The 19268-nt window shown below is 42.0% G+C and overlaps 1 protein-coding gene across 1 annotated transcript in view; it reads right to left on the bottom strand.

Annotated features, from left to right (window-relative positions):
- ZNF385A (zinc finger protein 385A) overlaps nt 1–19268 on the bottom strand; it is a 206747-nt gene that overhangs the window by 100115 nt on the left and 87364 nt on the right. The window contains exon 2 of the mRNA XM_056562786.1: nt 13460–13602. Within this exon, the coding sequence (XP_056418761.1) occupies nt 13460–13602 (143 nt within the window). The remainder of the gene's footprint in view (nt 1–13459; nt 13603–19268) is intronic.

Here is a 19268-nt window from a genome sequence, read left to right as displayed (position 1 = left end):
AGGAAACACTGGTCTGTTGCATTAAAGAGATCATAGGTGTGTTTTAAACACTTAGGGACCAAGGGTGTACAGGTACGCCCTGGCTCCCTGGTACTTAAGTACCAAGGACGTACCTGTGGGTATTCCGGAACCCGCCGCTCTCTGGGCGGGGTCCTGACCGGGACGTCTGGTGAAATCATTCAGCAGGCACCCCGTGCAAACCACTGGGGTGTCCTGAACCCCCCCCCATGTCAGCAATTCAGACCAGCGATCTGTGGCATTACCGGGTCATAAGGGTCTCCGGTGACCCGGACGGAAAATAGGGGGAATTGGGGCTGTCCAAGACACCCACGGTGCAGAAGCGACCGACCAATAGCAGATCAGGGGTGGGGAAGGTTAAAGTTTGGTTCCCCGCTCTGCCCACCCACTGTAGTCCAGGCATCGGAGGGTCACTTACCGGCAGTGGGCAGCAGAGGACGGCAATGGGGCTCCCTGGTGCGTCAATCCTACAAAAACCGGTGAGTTGCCTAGCAAAATCTGGAGGGCTACAGTTTGGAGACTACTGTACAGTGGTCTCTAAACTGTAGTCCTCCAGATGTTGCAAAACTAAAACTCCCAGCATGCCCAGACAGCTGTTTGCTGTTTGGTCATGCTGGGATTTGCAGTTTTGCAACAGCTGAAGGGCTACAGTTTGGAGATCACTGTGCTGTGGTCTCTAAACTGTAGTTGCGTACCTCCAGCTGTTGCATAACTACATCTCCCAGCATGCCCTTCGGCGATCAGTACATGCTGGGAGTTGTAGTTTTGCAACAGATAGCAGGTAACCTAACTGAATGTTTTCCAACCAGTGTGCCTCCAGCTGTTGCAAAAGTACAACTCCCAGCCAGCATGCACGGTCTGTCAGTACATGCTGGGAATTGTAGTTTTGAAACAGCTGGAGGTTTGCCCCCCACCCCCCCCCCACCCCATGTGAATGTACATTCACACGGGCGGGTTTACAGTGAGCTACCTGCTTCAAGTTTGAGCTGCAGCAAATTTTCCGCTGCAGCGCAAACTCCTGGCGGGAAACTCACCCTAAACCCCGCCAGTGCGAATGTACCCTAAAAACACTACACTACACTAACACAAAATAAAGGGTAAAACACTACATATACACCCCCTTACACTGCCCCCCCCCCCTAATAAAAATGAAAAACGTATCGTATGGCAGTGTTTTCAAAATGGAGCCTCCAGCTGTTGCAAAACAACAACTCCCAGCATTTCCGGACAGCCACTTACTGTCCAGGCATGCTGGGACTTAAGCAACAGCTGGAGGCAACCTGTTTGGGAATCACTGGCGTAGAATACCCCTAAAATGCGCATGGTGCTCTCTCACTTCAGAGCCCTGTCGTATTTCAAGGAAATCAGTTTAGTGCCACATATGGGGTATTTCTGTACTCAGGAGCAATTGCACTACACATTTTTGGGGGCTTTTTCTCCTTTTAACCCTTATGAAAAGGAAACGTTGGGGTCTACAACAGCCTGTTAGTGTAAAAAAAAAAATTTTTACACTAACATGCTGGTGTTGCCCCATACTTTTTATTTTCACAAGAGGTAAAAGGAAAAAAGACCCCCAAAATTTGTAATGCAATTTCTCCTGAGTACGGAAATACTCCATATGTGGGCCTAAAATGCTCTGTGGGCGCACAACAAGGCTCAAGAGTGAGAGCGCACTATGTACATTTGAGGCCTAAGTTGGTGATTTGCACAGGGGTGGCTGATTTTATAGTGGTTCTGACATAAACCCCAAAAAAATAAATTGACCCCATTTTGGAAGCTGCACCCCTCATAGAACGTAAAAAGGGATATAGTGAGGCTTAACACTCCACAGGTGTTTGACGAATTTTCGTTAAAGTTGGATGGGAAAATGAAAAAAAAAATTTTTTAACTAAAATGCTGGTGTTAATAGGAAAAAAGCCCCCCAAAATTTGTAACCCCATTTCTTCTGAGTAATAACAATTTGTCCTGAATTGAAGGCCATGTGTGTTTACAAAGCCCCCATAGTGCCAGAACAATGGGCACCCCCCCCCACATGTGACCCTATTTTGTAAACTACAACCCTCACGGAATGTAATAAGGGGTACAGTGATCATTTACGCCCCACAGGTGTCTGACAGATTTTTGGAACAGTGGTCCGTGAAAATGAAAAATGTAATTTTTCATTTGCACAGCCCACTGTTCCAAAGATCTGTCAAACGCCAGTGGGGTTTAAATGCTCACTGCACCCCTTATTAAATTCTGTGAGGGGTGTAGTTTCCAAAATGGAATCACATATGAGGAGGTCCACTGTTCTGGCACCACAGGGGACTTTGTAAATGCACATGGCCCCTGACTTCTATTCCAAACAAATTCTCTCTCCAAAAGCTCAATGGTGCTCCTTCTCTTCTGAGCATTGTAGTGCCTAGGAGAGCACTTGACGTCCACACACGGCGTATTTCCATACTCCAAATGGCTTTACTAATTTTGGGGGGCATTTTCTCCTATTACCCCTCGTGAAAATGTAAAATTTGGGGGGAAAACTGCATTTTAGTAAAAAAAAAATAAAACATTTTTTCATTTACACATCCTACTTTAACAAAAAGTCGTCAAACACTTGTGGGGTGTTAAGGCTCACTGTACCCTTTATTACGTTTGTTGAGGGGTGTAGTTTCCAATAGTATGCCATGTGTTTTTTTTTTGTGTTCTTTTTTTTTGCTGTTCTGGCACCATAGGAGCTTCCTAAATGCGTCATGCCCCCCAAAAACCATTTCAGCAAAATTTGCTTTCCAAAAGCCAAATGTGACTCCTTCTCTTCTGGGCATTTTAGTTCTCCCGCAGAGCATTTTACGTACTAACATGGGGTATTTCCATACTCAGAAGAGATGGGGTTACAAATTTTGGGGGGCATTCTCTCCCATTACCCTTTGTAACAATGGTAAATTTGGGGGGGAAAAACGGCACTTTAGTGAAATTTTTTTTTTTCATTTACACATCCGACTTTAACGAAAAGTTGTCAAACACCTGTGGGGTGTTAAGGCTCACTGGACCCCTTGTTACACGCCTTGAGGGGTGTAGTTTCCAAAATGTTGCTGTTCTGGCACAATAGGGACTTCCTAAATGCGACATGCTAAAGTCAGCAAAATCTCATTGTTGCTCCTTCCCTTCTGAGCCCTCTACTGCGCCCGCCAAACACTTCACATTCACATGTGAGGTATTTCCTTACTCAAGAGAAATTGGGTTACAAATTTTGGGGGGCTTTTTCTCTTATTACACCTTGTAAAAATAAAAAAAACTGGGTCTACAATAACATGCGAGTGTAAAAAATAATAACATGCGAGTGTAAAAAATGAAGATTTTGAATTTTCTCCTTCACTTTGCTGCTAAAGGGTTAACAAACTTTCTTAATGTCATTTTGAATACTTTGAGGGGTGCAGTTTGGGGTCATTTATGGGGTATTTCTAATATTAAGGCCCCTCAAATCCACTTCAAAACTGAACTGGTCCCTGAAAAATTCCAATTTTGAAAATTTTGTGAAAAATTTGAAAATTGCTGCTATACTTTGAAGCCCTCTGATGTCTTCCAAAAGTAAAAACATGTCAACTTTATGATGCAAACATAAAGTAGACATATATTGTATATGTGAATCACTATAAAATGTATTTGGAATATTCATTTTCCTTATAAGCAGAGAGTTTCAAAGTTAGAAAAATGCTAAATTTTCTAATTTTTCATTACATTTTTGGATTTTTCACCAAGAAATGATGCAAGTATCAATGAAAATGTACCACTATGTTAAAGAAGAATATGTCATATAAAAAAATAAGCTCAGAATCAAATTCATAAGTAAAAGTATGCCAGAGTTATTAATGCTTAAAGTGACAGTGGTCAGATGTGTAAAAAATGCTCTGGTCCTTAAGGTGAAAATGGGCTTGGTAATGGGTGGTTAAGGTGAGGGAGGGAGAAAAGTGACAAGGAATAATAGAATGTGTAGTTTAAGGGAACAAATTCCAACCGGAAATAGCCAGTTCACAAAAAGCTAGCCAGAGTGTTATGGTAATCTCACAACATAGCCATTTAACCCCAAGACAAGCGCAGATCCTTCCTAAGCATGTCCATTACTGCCTGGCAGGTACGTACTAAAATCACCTTATGGTGGATAACCCCTTTAAGGGTATGGATTCAGGATTCTCTTTGTTATAAAGCTTTATGGCTAAGCTGGATGGTAATAGATGATCACAACACCAGCACACTTATCTTAAAGGGGTATTCTGGGCAATAACATTTTATAGCGGATAAGATGTCTGATCCTGGGGGGTCCGCTCCTGAGGTTTTCGAAACTAGAGACGCAGTCCCCGCATAGAATGCGGGTGCTGCAGGGAGATCGTGGGGGGGTCCCAGCAGCGCCCCCCCCCCCCCCCTGCGATCAGACATTTTATCCCCTATCCTTTTGATAGGGGATAAAATGCTTATGCCCTGAATACCCCTTTAAGTTTGGATATCATACAGACATGTCTCAGACTATACATCTCCTTACTTATATGAGCTAAATAAAGGTTGCCAGGCTTCAATAAGCAGAGAAGAGATCCCAAGATAAATCCTTTCTCTTCTAATAATCATGTGAAGAATGGTTGTAAGGATCACATAGTAACCTATAGGAAGAAAAATCCATATAAGATAAAAATAATATAGCGGCTGCTTGCAGACCTTAACCTCTAGTCCCTGGTGAAATGTTTGGCTTGAGACATTTTACTGTTCATAATAAAGTTTAAAACAGACAAGATCAATTGTATCATTGAGAAGCCTTCTAAAAGTCGTATTGAAATAATGAAGTAAAGTATGTGTATCATTCGCCGGTGGGAGTATATTGATTGTATGTCTGCTAGATGTAGAACATCATGCTGCTGGATTGAGAATGCCACTGGATGAGGTTTGCTTCTACAGTCTTGTGAATGCCAAAAGCCAAATTATTTATTTTAGGGCTCATTCACACTATTCAACAATTAATCATTGGTCCTGGCACATGGTAAGTAGACATGGGAGTTTTGGGGGACAATGGTAGGTAAGTATAGCTTTTTATTATTATTGTTTTTACCCCAGCACAATATATATCTAAAGAAAAAAATATACATTTAATCCCCGGAATACCCCTTTTACAAGTGTAAAAATACCCTACAAGTTTTCAAGATGTAAGCAATATCCACTCACAGCCAAAATACTGAAAATGCTGTGAAATTGAAGCACAATATATATATATATATATATATATATATATATATATATATATATATATATATAAAGTTGCAGATATCTCCATTTTTAGATAGATACAAAGACATGTAAGTTCGTAGATAGATAGATAGCAGACCTAGACTTGGCCTACAATCAAATCAATGTACAGAGGGGATACTAAATGTTCCAATCGTATGATAAAGATATACTGTGGGGCAAAAAAGTATTTAGTCAGGCACCAATTGTGCAAGTTCTCCCACTTAAAAAGATGATGAGAGATGAGAGGCCTGTAATTTTCATCACAGGTATACCTCAACTATGAGAGACATAATGAGAAAAAAAATCCATAAAATCACTGATTTTTAAAGAATTTATTTGCAAATTATGGTGGAAAATAAGTATTTGGTCAAAAACAAAAGTTCATCTCAATACTTTGTTATATACCCTTTGTTGGCAATGACAGAGGTCAAACGTTTTCTGTAAGTCTTCACAAGGTTTTCACACACTGTTGCTGGTATTTTGGCCCATTCCTCAATGCAGATCTCCTCTAGAACAGTGATGTTTTGGGGCTGTCCCTGGGCAACATGGACTTTCAACTCCCTCCAAAGGTTTTCTATGGGGTTAAGGTCTGGAGATTGGCAAGGCCCATCCAGGACCTTGAAATGCTTCTAACGAAGCCACTCCTTCGTTGCCGATGTATTTGAGATCATTGTCATGCTGAAAGAACCAGCCACGTTTCATCTTTAATGCCCTTGCTGATGGAAGGAAATTTCACTAAAAATCTCACGATACATGGCCCCATTCATCCTTTCCTTTACACGGATCAGTTGTCCAGGTCCCTTGGCAGAAAAACAGCCCCGAACCATGATGTTTCCACCCCTATGCTTCATGCTTCACAGTAGTTATGGTGTTCTTTGGATGCAACTCAGCGTTTGTCACGCTCCGCGCTCCGGCCACAAGCGCATTGTTCCCTTGTCCCCAGCTGCCGGCGGGGATGGGTCTTCGCATCAAGGGATGTGCCCGCATGCGAATCCCAGCCTGTCACTCACCTCTCTCCCCTGCTGCCTCCGCTGTGTCTCAGCTCCGGCACGCGCGTCCCCGTCCCTTAGTGCGCGCGTGCGCCGGAGCTTAAAAATTTTAAGGGCCAGTACGCCCATAATTATTGTGTACACCTGACACCATTCTATAAGTCCATGAACCTCCCACATTTCTCTGCCGGATCTTCAGTGCCCCTAGCCTGAGATTAAGCAACTTTTATAGCCTGTTAGCCTTACCCATGCATCCAGACCTTCCACTACGTTATTAGACCCCGCTTCTTTGCCACCTGCCTTGACCTTCTGCAACATTTAACTACAATAATACTTATCTTTCGGCACCTCGCCTTGCCCAGCTACCTGTGTGATCGAACTGTGTTGGGGGTAGCGACCTGGGTGTTGCCTGCCGCAGTAAGCCCATCCTGCCTTGCGACGGGCTCTGGTGAAGACCAGCAGCACCTTAGACTCCACTCCCCAATATGGTCTGAGTCATCAGCCACACAGGTTAGAGGATCCACATCAAGCTCCGTTACAGCATTTTTTCTCCTCCAAACACAACGAGTTGAGTTTTTACCAAAAAGTTCTAATTTGGTTTCAGCTGACAATATGACATTCTCCCAATACTCTTCTGGATCATCCAAATACTCTCTAGCAAACTTTAGACAGGCCCGGACATGCACTGGCTTAAGCAGGGGGACACATCTGGCACTGCATGATTTGAGTCCCTGGCGGTGTAGTGTGTTACGGATGGTAGCTTTTGTTACTATGGTCCCAGCTCTCTGCAGGTCACTCATTATGTTCCACTCCTGAGGAAGCCGCTGTAGCTGGTGGCGGAACGTGTAGAGTGAGCTGCCTCCCTGACTCTTGGTGAAGCTGTTCCCATACTTTGTTATTTTAGATTGCCATAGCCGGGGCTCATTATACACCTAGCTGCTGCATAGATTTTGCACTTTTCCCCTACACTGTTTGCAGAATGTGAAATTGTTGCACTTTTTGCACAGTAGTTAGATACAGACACAGTGCAATACTTCATACTATTTTTGCTTTGTTTCATTGTGGTCACTTATCTTTTTGGGTATTATCAAAATTTGGGCATTATCATTTCTGTTAGACATTTTTTTTTTACACATGGCATTTTAGGGTGACTATTGGTATTTGATATTCATGCAGCTGTGCACCTTAGGTTTTGGCATTGTGTGTATATATATATATATATATATATATATATATATATATATATATATGACATCTTTGCATGCTATTTAGCACGAGTTAGGCGGTTGAGCTGGGACTACACTCCCATGCTCTGGATATGTATATGTTTTTAAATGTTTTTAATTGTGTGTGTATTCCCCTTCTTTGATATATGTTAATAAAAGTACAATTATTATATTATTTGCATGTGTTGGTGTGCATTATCCCGTAGTTGCCAGCTATTTCCTTTTTGTTATATTTTCATCTGACCATATGACATTCTCCCAATACTCTTCTGGATCATCCAAATGCCCTCTAGCAAACTTCAGACGAGCCCGGACATGTACTGGCTTAAGCAGGGGGGCACATCTGGCACTGCATGATTTGAGTCCCTGGCAGCATAGCGTATTACTGATGGTAGCCTTTGTTACTTTGGTCCCAGCTCTCTGTGGGTCATTCACTAGGTCCCTCCGTATGGTTCTGGTATTTTTGTTCACCATTCTTGTAATTTTGACACCACAGGGTGAGATCTTGCGTGGGGAGCCCCAGATCAAGGGAGATTATCATTAGTCTTGTATGTCTTCCATTTTCTAATAATTGCTCCCACAGTTGATTTCTTCACACCAAGCTGCTTCCCTATTGCAGATTCAGTCTTCCCAGCCTGGTGCAGGTCTGCAATTTCGTTTCTGGTGTCCTTTGACAGCTCTTTGGTCTTGGCCATAGTGGAATTTGGAGTGTGACTGTTTGAGGTTGTGGACAGGTGTATTTTATATTGATAACAAGTTCAAACAGGTGCCATTAATACAGGTAACGAGTGGAGGACAGAGAAGACTCTTAAATCTTGCTTGTTTGTAGGTGACCAAACACTTATTTTCCACTATAATTTACAAATTATTTAAAAATCAGACAAAAATGTGATTTTATGGATTTTTTTCCTCATTATGTCTCTCATAGTTGAGGTATACTTATGATGAAAATTACAGGCCTCTCTTATCTTTTTAAGATGGAGAACTTGCACAATTGATGGCTAACTAAATACTTTTCCCCCCCACTGTGTATATATATATATATATATATATATATATATATATATATATATATAACCAGTAAACCATAATAAGACCACAATACATTTACACGTTAGCCACTTCATTCTGGGACATAAAGGCATACTGAACATTTCACCTAGTCTTGAATAACTTTAAATACACTATTAAAAATCTACTGAAGAATAAGAACACTATTTTGGAGCTCTATGGTTCTTACAGCACTGACATCATAGGTGACAATTAATAACAGCTTTTATAACATTTGCTTCATTTCAGTGTCTTGTATCAAAGTCCTTATTATCTATATGTGTGATTTGTAATTATAGTCCTTTTTGTGAGCTTTATGCTTCAGCTGGATACAGTCTCCACACCTTCATCAAATTTGATCATACTTTTTTTTTAGGCTAGAAGATGAGGAGTGCGGGAATCTAATTTATTCCTTGCAGACAAAGGCCTGTAATTTGGGGATGAATTCAAAAACACTGAATATTCCTTAGTATAAAAAAAAAACAAGATGAGGGTTTGACGTCAGTCGTCCTGCCACAGCCAGTATGGAGCTTGACGTCAATGATCACTATTATGCTAAGACACCGGTCCTTTCCATTACTCAACTTGGACCTGTCCGCTCTCCTTACACATCTGCTTTGTAAATAATTGTATTCTACATAACATACATAACAAAGATGAGATAACTTTTCTCTGTTTTTAGTAGTATAGAAAGGATTGTTCCCCTCATTGGTTTGGATCGCAGTTCGGCACTTCAAGGTAGCTGCCTGTCACAAATGCACAGAGGGCAGCAGAGGTATATCCAAAAGGCTTTATTTAGTATAAAAGTATAAAAGGACAACGCGTTTCACAAGGAATCCTTTGCTTTGTCAGGTCTGGAGTGTTATCACATAGGAAGGACTTAAATATTTATAAAACGTGGGAATGTTCAAACGGGGGTGACGTCATGATTCAACCGGGAGACATGCGTGGTGTCATGTGAAACAGGCAACAGATAAAAATTAGCATTTTCATTCATTTTTTACATAACAAAGTTAATTGTAGGTAAGCATCTATGGGTAAACATTTGTAGTAGAAATATTGATGACACATATAAAAAATGTGTCTTCAGTCGCATAAGGTCCCCTCGGCATTCGTGCTGGCCGGAGCGTAAGTCCCACCTGTGGTTGCATCTACTATGCCAGCGGAAAAGAACTAGTTAATACAGTAGTTTTCCTGGCTGCAAGTTGTATGGGACCTTATGTGATTGAAGACACTGTATATTTCTACAACAGTACTATTTCTACAACAGTACTACAACCTTTGTTAAAATGTCACATCAATATTTCCACTACAAATGTTTACCCATACATGCTTACCTACAATTAATTTTGTTATGTCAAATATGGTTGAAAATGCACATTTTTAACTGTTGTTTGTTTCACATGACAACGTGCATGTCTCCCGGTTTGATCATGACGTCACCCCCCGTTTGAAAATTCCCGCGTTTTATAAATATTTAATTCCTTCCTATGTGATAACACTCCAGACCTGACGAAGCAAGGGGTTCCTTGCGAAACGCGTTGTCCTTTTATACTTTTATACTAAATAAACCCTTTCGGAAATACCTCTGCAGCCCTCCGTGCATTTGTTACAGGCAGCTACCATGAAGCGGCGAACTGCGATCCAAACCAGTGAGAGGAACATTCCTCTTCATACTATTGATTGCCTGACTGACACCATAGATGACCGGGAAAAGGACGCAAGGCTGCAACAAGGATCCATCCGGAGTGTATACAATCATTAATGCGCATCACAGTGTTGTGCCTGCAGCGCAACACCCAGAGGTGAGTTTGCAATCTCACCATACTCCACACTAAATCTAGCTATTTTTTATCTATCTGATTTTTCTGTGGGAACCGCTGCACTTCTTTTTTCTGTTCTTTATCCATATATACTTCTTTTCTCTGTTTTTGGAATTCCTCATTTATTCCTCCTGGCAATATATAAATAAATTGACAAATGGTTTTGCTATCCCTTTTATCAATAGGCATGCTCACTGTAACAATGTCACAACTGATTGGAGTTTTTAGTGACACGCTCTAGTGACTAAGAGACTGGTAAAAAACAAAAAACAAAAAAACCCTATTGTCAAAAAAATAAAATAAAGCCACAAACAATTGCAGCATTTTTTTTTTTTTGCTTTAAGTCTTAGAAACATAGAAGCATAGAATGTGTCGGCAGAGAAGAATCATTTGGCCCATCTAGTCTGCCCAATAATCTGAGTCCTATCAATAGTCCCTGGCCCTGTCTTATATGAAGGATAGCCTTATGCTTATCCCATGCATGTTTAAACTCCTTCACTGTATTTGCAGCGACCACTTCTGCAGGAAGGCTATTCCATGCATCCACTACTCTCTCAGTAAAGTAATACTTCCTGATATTACTGCATAAACCTTTGCCCCTCTAATTAAAAAATCTATGTCCTCTTGTGGTAGCTTTTCTTCTTTTTAAATATGCTCTCCGTGTTTACCGTGTTGATTCCCTTTATGTATTTAAAAGGGCCCTAAACTGGGTGAAAAGCACCATAGACCAAAGCATACTGCGTTTTGGAACAAACTAGCACTGATTTAAAAAAATGCACCTCTTAATAAATCCAAAGCAATCCTATACTGGCAGGAGTTTACTTTAGACTGACAGATGAAATGCGCCCCAAAGCGTTTTGTTTTTTTAAGTGTTTTTTTTTCTTAGTGTTTTACGCCATAGGGTTAATTTATCATTGTTTGTGTATATCAAGATATTTTTCCTGCCTTTTTCCTGTGTGTATACCTTTTTATCAAAAAGGTGCATGTTCTACACAACTAGTAAAATAGCTTAGACATAAGCAACTTTCAAAGTGGGATTTGGGCTGGAGTAAGATTGCGCTAAAATGTGAGTAATTGCGCAAAACTCTTTATTACAATTTTAACAACAATTTTAAATTGTTTCTGTCACGTGGGGCAAAGATATGTGCAGCCCTGAACCGAGTAACACCCTCTGTCCCTGCCTTTTTTGGGGCCCTTCCCCTTAATAGGGTGTTCCCAACCATGGTGTAGGACCCAGCACAACTAAACTGCAGTGTGTTACGAAGTCAAAAAAATATAAAAACAGTACAAAAGTCATAAAAAAGGTCAGAGCTCAAAGGGCTTAAAAAAACTGTTAAACAAGCCAAGTCGATACTGGTGAGAGCAGTGCAATAAAGCAAAGCAGAGCCAGGGGACAAGGTAAAAAATTCTTTTTTTCAGGTGATCAATAAAAGCACTGAAGTGATTACTGGCGATCGTTGGCTTGGCCAAATTTTTTTCGGCAGTTGAACACCAAAAAAACATGCTAAAACCAAAGATACCCCCCTCCCCCTCCAAATTGGGTCAAGGCCCCTTAAAGAAATAGACATAATGGGACACAAATCTCCTGATCACAATAAATTCCAGCTGCCCCCTATTAATATGACTGTTGGAGAAATGTTTATATTAATAGAGATAGGTCAAACAAAAGCCATTATGATGTGAGTATAACACAGCCGATATGTTTAATGGCTCCCATGACTATTAGTAGTTTGGATCAATCCCAGCCTCAGTCAGGAGGCTGCAACTTACAGTATATATAGATATCTCCAATACTTTATTGTCTCCAAAGACAATTAAGGGCACAGAGATCTGGCATCCTCTTATTTCCTTCACCTTAAAGGAGTAGTCCAGTGGTGACCCAGTGGTGAACAACGTATCCCCTATCCTAAGGATAGGGGCTAAGTTTGAGATCGCGGGGGGTCCAACCGCTGGGGCCCCCTGCGATCTCCTGTACGGAGCCCCGACATCCCGCGGGAAGGGGGCGTGTCGACCTCCGCACGAAGCGGCGGTCGACACGCCCCTCAATACAACTCTATGGCAGAGCCGAAGCGCTGCCTTTGGCAATCTCCGGCTCTGCCATAGAGATGTATTGAGGGGACGTGTCGGCCGCCGCTTCGTGCAGAGGTCGACACCCGCTATCTGGCTGGAGAGCCTGGCCCCCGTACAGAGAGATCGCAGGGGGCCCCAGCGGTCGGACCCCCCGCGATCTCAAACTTATCCCCTATCCTTAGGATAGAGGAAAAGTTTTTCACCACTGGACTACCCCTTTAATAAAACAATATTCCTTCTTGGCTGAGCCAAATGTATGGTTGATGGATAAATCATGTAAAATTGCTATACAGATAATGACTGTATGTCGCACAATTATCTAATGGAATGTATATGGCTTCATCTACAGTTAGGATATGCAGTTAATACTGGGGGGTATTTGTTAAAACAGGTGCATAGAAAAAGTGGAGGGCTGCTCCAGGCAGCCAATCAGATTGATCCTTTTATTCTCAAAAAAGAGCTGCAATCGGATTATTCTTTTACTCTGGACAACAACTCCACCCTTCCGGTGTTATGTTAAAGGGTAACTCTCATTAAAAAAAAACATTTTTGCTATTGCAATCCTTATGGTAAATAAAAAATATTTCTAATATACTTTGTGTAAAAAAAATTAAGTTTTCTTTATTTTATTTGTGCTTCAAAAAGCTCAAGAGCACATTCTCCCCCATCTTATACACAGACTTAGGACCGTGGTACAAACACAGAAAGTGCCGCCTGGAGTGCTGAGGCGGTGTGTGTCCCGCCTCATCCAATCATAGCTCCTCTCACACTTAACTGCCATATGCTGTTGGTTGGACACACCCCCTCAACACTCTAGGCTGCACTTTTTGTGTTTGGACCTTGGTCCTAAGTCTGTGTATAAGATGGGGAATAGTGTGCTCTTGAGCTTTTTTTAAGCACAAATAAAACATGGAAAACTAAAAAAATTTTTTAAATCAAAGTATATTACAAATATTTTTTATTTACCATAAGGAGTGAAATAGCAAAAATTTGTTTTAATGAGAGTACTCATTTAAAGAAGCGGTACACAGCTTACCGTGCTGAATCTGGGGAAGAGACCCAAGGCAGGCTGTGGTTCCATAGGAAATGAGAGGAAAGGCTTCATATCCAGATGACGCTGTACTATGGCTGGAGGAGGACGGAGCAGGGTGGGGAGGCTACCCCCTCTGTTAATGCTCCCTGTAAAGAAAATAGAAGCAGCATTTAATAAAGCAAAGCACATCCACATCTATGCACATGCATCATATCTGCACTGTATTAAAGGGGTACTCCACTGCCCCAGCATACAAAACATTTTGTTCTGAATGCTGGGTAAGGGCTACCGGGGTCGTGACATCATGCACACACCTCCAAGGGATATCGCGCCACGCCCCCTCAATGCAAGTCTATGGGAGGGGGCGTGGCAGCCACCACGCCCCCTCCCATAGACTTGCATTGAGGGGGCATGGTGTGATATCAATTGGAGGCGTGCGCATGACGTCATGATCCTTGTTGAGTGCACCCAGCGTTCAGAACAAAATGTTTCAGATGCTGGGGCAGTGGAGTACCCCTTTAATTACTAGGAAACCTTACCTGGCTATTGTTATATAGTCTGTCATAACAAAATCAATTACTTCAAAGGTGACACTGACAACCATTGTGACATATACTGAAAACAATTCCCCGTGATCCTCTTAGGTTATTTTGCAAGATTTCTTTTTCCTCACATTGAATATTTACTTTTTTACATTTGAACACATTAGACCTGTGAGAAAATCCCAAATTCCGCGATCTCCATGATGGGACCCCGTCTGTCTGAGAGGAGCATGTGCTGCAGATGGCATGCGTTCAATTTATTTGTATGGAGCTGATGGAGATATGGATAGGGGATAAGTTGACTTTCACCGGACAATCCCTTTAAGCAAGAACATTCCTATTAAAGGGGTACTCTGGTGGAAAACTTTATTTTATTTTATTTTTTTAATGATCTGGTGCCAGAAAGTTAAACAGATTTGTAAATTACTTCTATTTAAAAATCTTAATTCTTTCAGTACTTATTAGCAGCTGTATGCTACAGAGGAAATTCTATTCTTTTTACATTTCTTTTTTGTCTTGTCCACATTGCTCTCTGCTGCCACCTCTGTCTGTGTCAGGAACTTTCCAGAGCAGCATAGGATTGCTATGGGGATTTTCTCCTTCTCTGGACAGTTCCTGATACAGTACCCCTTTAACTGACAACAAGCAAAGATCTTTCTAATCAATTTGAATGTTGTTCCTGATCATTTCAATTAAAATAGCTTTCATAATGCAATGAGCAACAATTCTGAACAGACAATAAAAATCCAAATAAAAATCTATGTTTTATCATGTGGCTTATGGAAACTTTTAGAATGATTGCCTGACAGCAGTACCTATCCTACCCTACCCTGAAGTTATTTTTTATGTTTATGCCATTCACAGTACCGGATCATTAACATTATATTTTGATAGTTCGGACATTTACGCACAAGGCGATACCAAATCTGTTTATTAAAAAAATGCTTTTTGGGGGTAAAATGGGAAAAACTGACAATTTTCATTTTTATTGGGGGAAGGGATTTTTCACTTTTTTTTTACTCGATCTCAGACCAGAGCAGAAGACCCCGGGAGACAGCCGGAGCCAGGTGAGGGGACCTCCAGCCACCATGCCGGATGATCGGATCGCTGCGGCAGCGGTGCTGGTGATCCGATCATCCATTTAAAGTACTGCACTGCCGCAGATGCCGTGATCTGTATTGATCACGGCATCTGAGGGGTTAATGGCGGACATCCGCACGATCGCAGATGTCAGCCATTACCGGCGGGTCCCTGGCTGCTGCTAGCAGCCGGACCCTGCCGTGTATGATGCGAGCACCGTTCCAATGCTTGTGTTCATACACAGGACGTAAATGTACGTCTTGGTGCACGAAGTACCGCCAAACCAGGATGTACATTTATGTCCATGGTCGTTATGGGGTTAAAGAGATGACTTTAAGGATTTCAGAGAAGTGACAGAGAAGGAAACACATTTGCTCTATAAGCTCATGCAGCTCTCTGTACACATCTTTCTTTACAGAATGCTTGAAGATTTCCTTCTCTGCTACTTCTCCAGCCTCATCTCAGCCATAGTCATGTCATTGCCGTGCACTAATGGTGCTTATCTCGCCTGGTACAATCAGTCACCTATGAGATCTGACCACTTGTAACAACAGGAGGAGACCCGGCTCAGCTTCACTGACATACAGAACAACTGAGGACTCTGCAATCAGCAAAAGTAATTTACTCCCAGCTCCTCAATGTTCCAGATTGCGGCAATGTTATTATAAAAATTGGGAGAAAGGTCTGTTGAATATCGATATTTTCTAAGTGACCTCAGTGGATTCAGTTCATTTAGCAAAGTGGACGACAATGTGGTTCGTGCAGAGCGAGCGTGTATTTTCGCTCTGGCTTGCTGTGCCTAGGATTCAGGTAGTTATTACCCTACTGGGGTGAATCTGATAATTATCCTGCCATTTATACGGGGTACAGACAGACATTTGATGCTATGCTGTGCTTAGAGCTTTTCTAAGTTCACAGGATTTTTCAGGTATATACTCCAGAGACAGCGGAGATTTTCTGAGCTCAGAACACATCATTGAACGTATGTAAAGTTTTTTCTCATTAAGATGAATCACAACCTGTGACAACAGCAGACTGCTGGAGAGGCTGCCAAAATGATGCAAGCTGCAATTTCACCCAGCTTTACACTTTCTATGGCAAGAATGTAAAGCTGGAGATTCTTTCTGATAGAAGTAGATGAAATGCCTGGACTTCATGAAGCTATATGACTAATACCAACTACAGGCAAAGGGTAATGATGCACAGCATCTGTGGTTCCAATAATGTTTCACAAACTTTAGGGCTTAAAGGGGAACTCCAGAACATAACATCTTATCCCCTTGATAAGGGGATAAGATCATTTGGTGGGTTGGGAAGTCCGACTGCTAAGACCCCATGCGATCTCCTGCCCTGCACCCCAGTGTTCTGAACATTTGTGTACAGAACACCGGCTCTCCTCTTGCTCAGAGCGGCCGTGGTCAATGCGCTCCCTCCATCCCTTCTATGAATCTCTATGGCAGATCCGGAGATACAGCGCTCGTGTATCTCCGGCTCTCCTATTGAGTTACATGGAGGGGGTGTGTTGACCACAGCTTCATGCGGTGGTCGATAGTCTTATTGCACGGAGCTGAGGTTCCTACGTGCACGAGGAGAGCTGGGGCGGCAAGCAGGAGATCACTGTCGGGGTGTGAGGTGCATGGTAGATGCAGGGAGATGTTATGGCCCGAGGGGCAGATGGTATTACCCCTTCTTGTTGTGACACCAGGGCATGGTTTAGCCTTAACCACCCAAAGGTAATACCACTTATCCTGGGATTAGACAGGGGCAATGAAGACACCAATGCCAGATTAAGGATAATGGCAGCTTTACTGAGGCAAGATAGGTGATATCTTCTTTTGCAGTACAGCCAAATATCCCAGGGAGGTAACCAGTGACAAAGGGGGACCTCACAAGCTTGCTGGGACTTGCAGTAGTTAGACTGACTTTAGTGCAGGCCACAGTGACTACAGATGGACTTGACTTGACAGAGATGGTGACTGACAATAAGATGACTTACTGATGACCAACTTGTGGCTGCAGGACGTTAGGCTTGAGGCCTCCAATGCTCTGGACACAGACACTGAGACGACTGCACTGGACCTCAGCATTGCAGCCTCTCCCCTGGTTATATAGGGGGGCTGTGCAAGGAGCCCATAGGTCACTTGGGGGGTCACCTGGTCACTGGAGCCCTCTGGGTAACAATGGTAACAATCATGTGGTACAAACATTAAAGCAACAGTACATTACATGAGGCAAACCTATTTACATAATGGGGGTATGCTGCAGAGGAGCCCTGGGGACATGCAGGGATGCTGCCTGAGAGGGCAGGAGAACAGTACGGGTCCACATCATCCCATACTGGGACTTCACGGGTCTGTAACAGAATCGGCTTATTCCATAGCAATTACAGAGTTCATAAACAGTATTCTACTGTTTCAATGGGATCCTTAGCAGCAGTGAGACAGAAACACTTATTTTGACACATAGATAGATGAGTCACCAGTAATAAGCATGTAGCTTCAGACAACACATATCATGATGATCACTATATACAAATCATACACCCCCTCACAACAGGTGCAGGGATACGCTGCGTAGACATCCGCGGGTCTGCATTGCACTCCCATAGTATATGGTCTAATTGTGAAATCTTCAGTAGTGATATGAAAATAATGGTCAGAAATTGTATATAAAATTATTATTATAATTTTTAATAATATTAATAATTATTACTGTTAAGTAATAATAATAATTCATGTTATTGTCTGGCTCATAATATTATTTATGCTCACTAAAAGAAAAAAGGACTTGAATAAAATAGGAAAATAAATTAATTCTGATACTAAAACAATGTAAGACACTTATTATTAGACAAGTAGAGTTTAGGAAAAGAATACTGTAAATGATCAGTGTAATACTAGATATTGAACATTAGAGGGAGCCAAAGAGTTATAAAACTTTTAATTGTCACTATCACACTGAATACTTCCCTATGGCTTGGTTTCTGTAGCTTTATGAGACTCAACATGCAGGAGCACAGGATTTCCATTTGATTATCAGCAGTAATGGGAAGTTAGGGTAAAACCTGATGGTGAGGGCAATAGTTTAGCACAGTGTTTCCCAACCAGGGTGCCTCCAGCTGTTGCAAAACTACAACTCCCAGCATGCCCGGACAGCCGTTGGCTGTCCGGGCATGCTGGGAGTTGTAGTTTTGCAACAACTGGAGGCACCCTGGTTGGGAATCACTGGTTAAGCACAATGTTTTAAAAAGGGGTCAAATGGTGACCCTGGGAATTATAGACCTGTTAGTTTAACCTCCGTTGTATGTAAATTGTTTGAGGGTTTTCTAAGGGATGCTATTTTGGAGTATCTTGATAAAAATAAATGTATGGCTCCATATCAGCATGGCTTTATGAGGGATCGGTCCTGTCAAACTAACCTGATCAGCTTTTATGAGGAGGTGAGCTCCAGATTGGACCAGGGGCAATTGCTGGATGTCGTATATCTGGATTTTTCCAAAGCATTTGATACAGTTCCACATAAAAGGTTGGTGCATAAAATGAGAAGGATTGGGTTGGGGGAGAATGTGTGTACGTGGGTAAGTAACTGGCTCAGTGATAGGAAACAGAGGGTGGTTATTAATGGTACTTATTCTGATTGGGTGACTGTTACTAGTGGGGTACCACAGGGGTCAGTCTTGGGTCCTGTTCTATTTAATATATTTATTAATGACCTTGTAGAGGGGTTGAATAGTAAAGTAGCAATCTTTGCAGATGATACTAAACTCTGTAAAGCGGTAAACACTATAGAGGACAGTGCACTGTTACAAATGGATCTGGATAGGTTGGAGGTTTGGGCTGGGAAGTGGCAGGTAAGGTTCAACACTGATAAATGTAAGGTATTGCACATGGGGAGGAAAAATCCAGACTGGGATTATGTATTAAATGGGAGAACACTTGGGAGGAATGATGCGGAAAAAGACTTAGGAGTCTTAGTTAACAGTAAATTTAGCTGTAGTGACCAGTGTGGGCAGCTGCTGCCAAGGCAAATAAAATCATGGGGTGCATCAGTAGGGGCATAGATGCCCACGACAAGAAAATAATTCTACCGCTGTATAAATCACTAGTCAGACCACACATAGAATACTGTGTACAGTACTGGGCACCAGTATACAAGAAAGATACAGTGGAGCTGGAGAGGGTTCAAAGATG

Source organism: Hyla sarda, chromosome 2 (assembly GCF_029499605.1).
Source record: "Hyla sarda isolate aHylSar1 chromosome 2, aHylSar1.hap1, whole genome shotgun sequence".
Taxonomy (NCBI): Eukaryota; Metazoa; Chordata; class Amphibia; order Anura; family Hylidae; genus Hyla; species Hyla sarda.
This window is presented reverse-complemented; position numbering and strand designations above follow the sequence as displayed.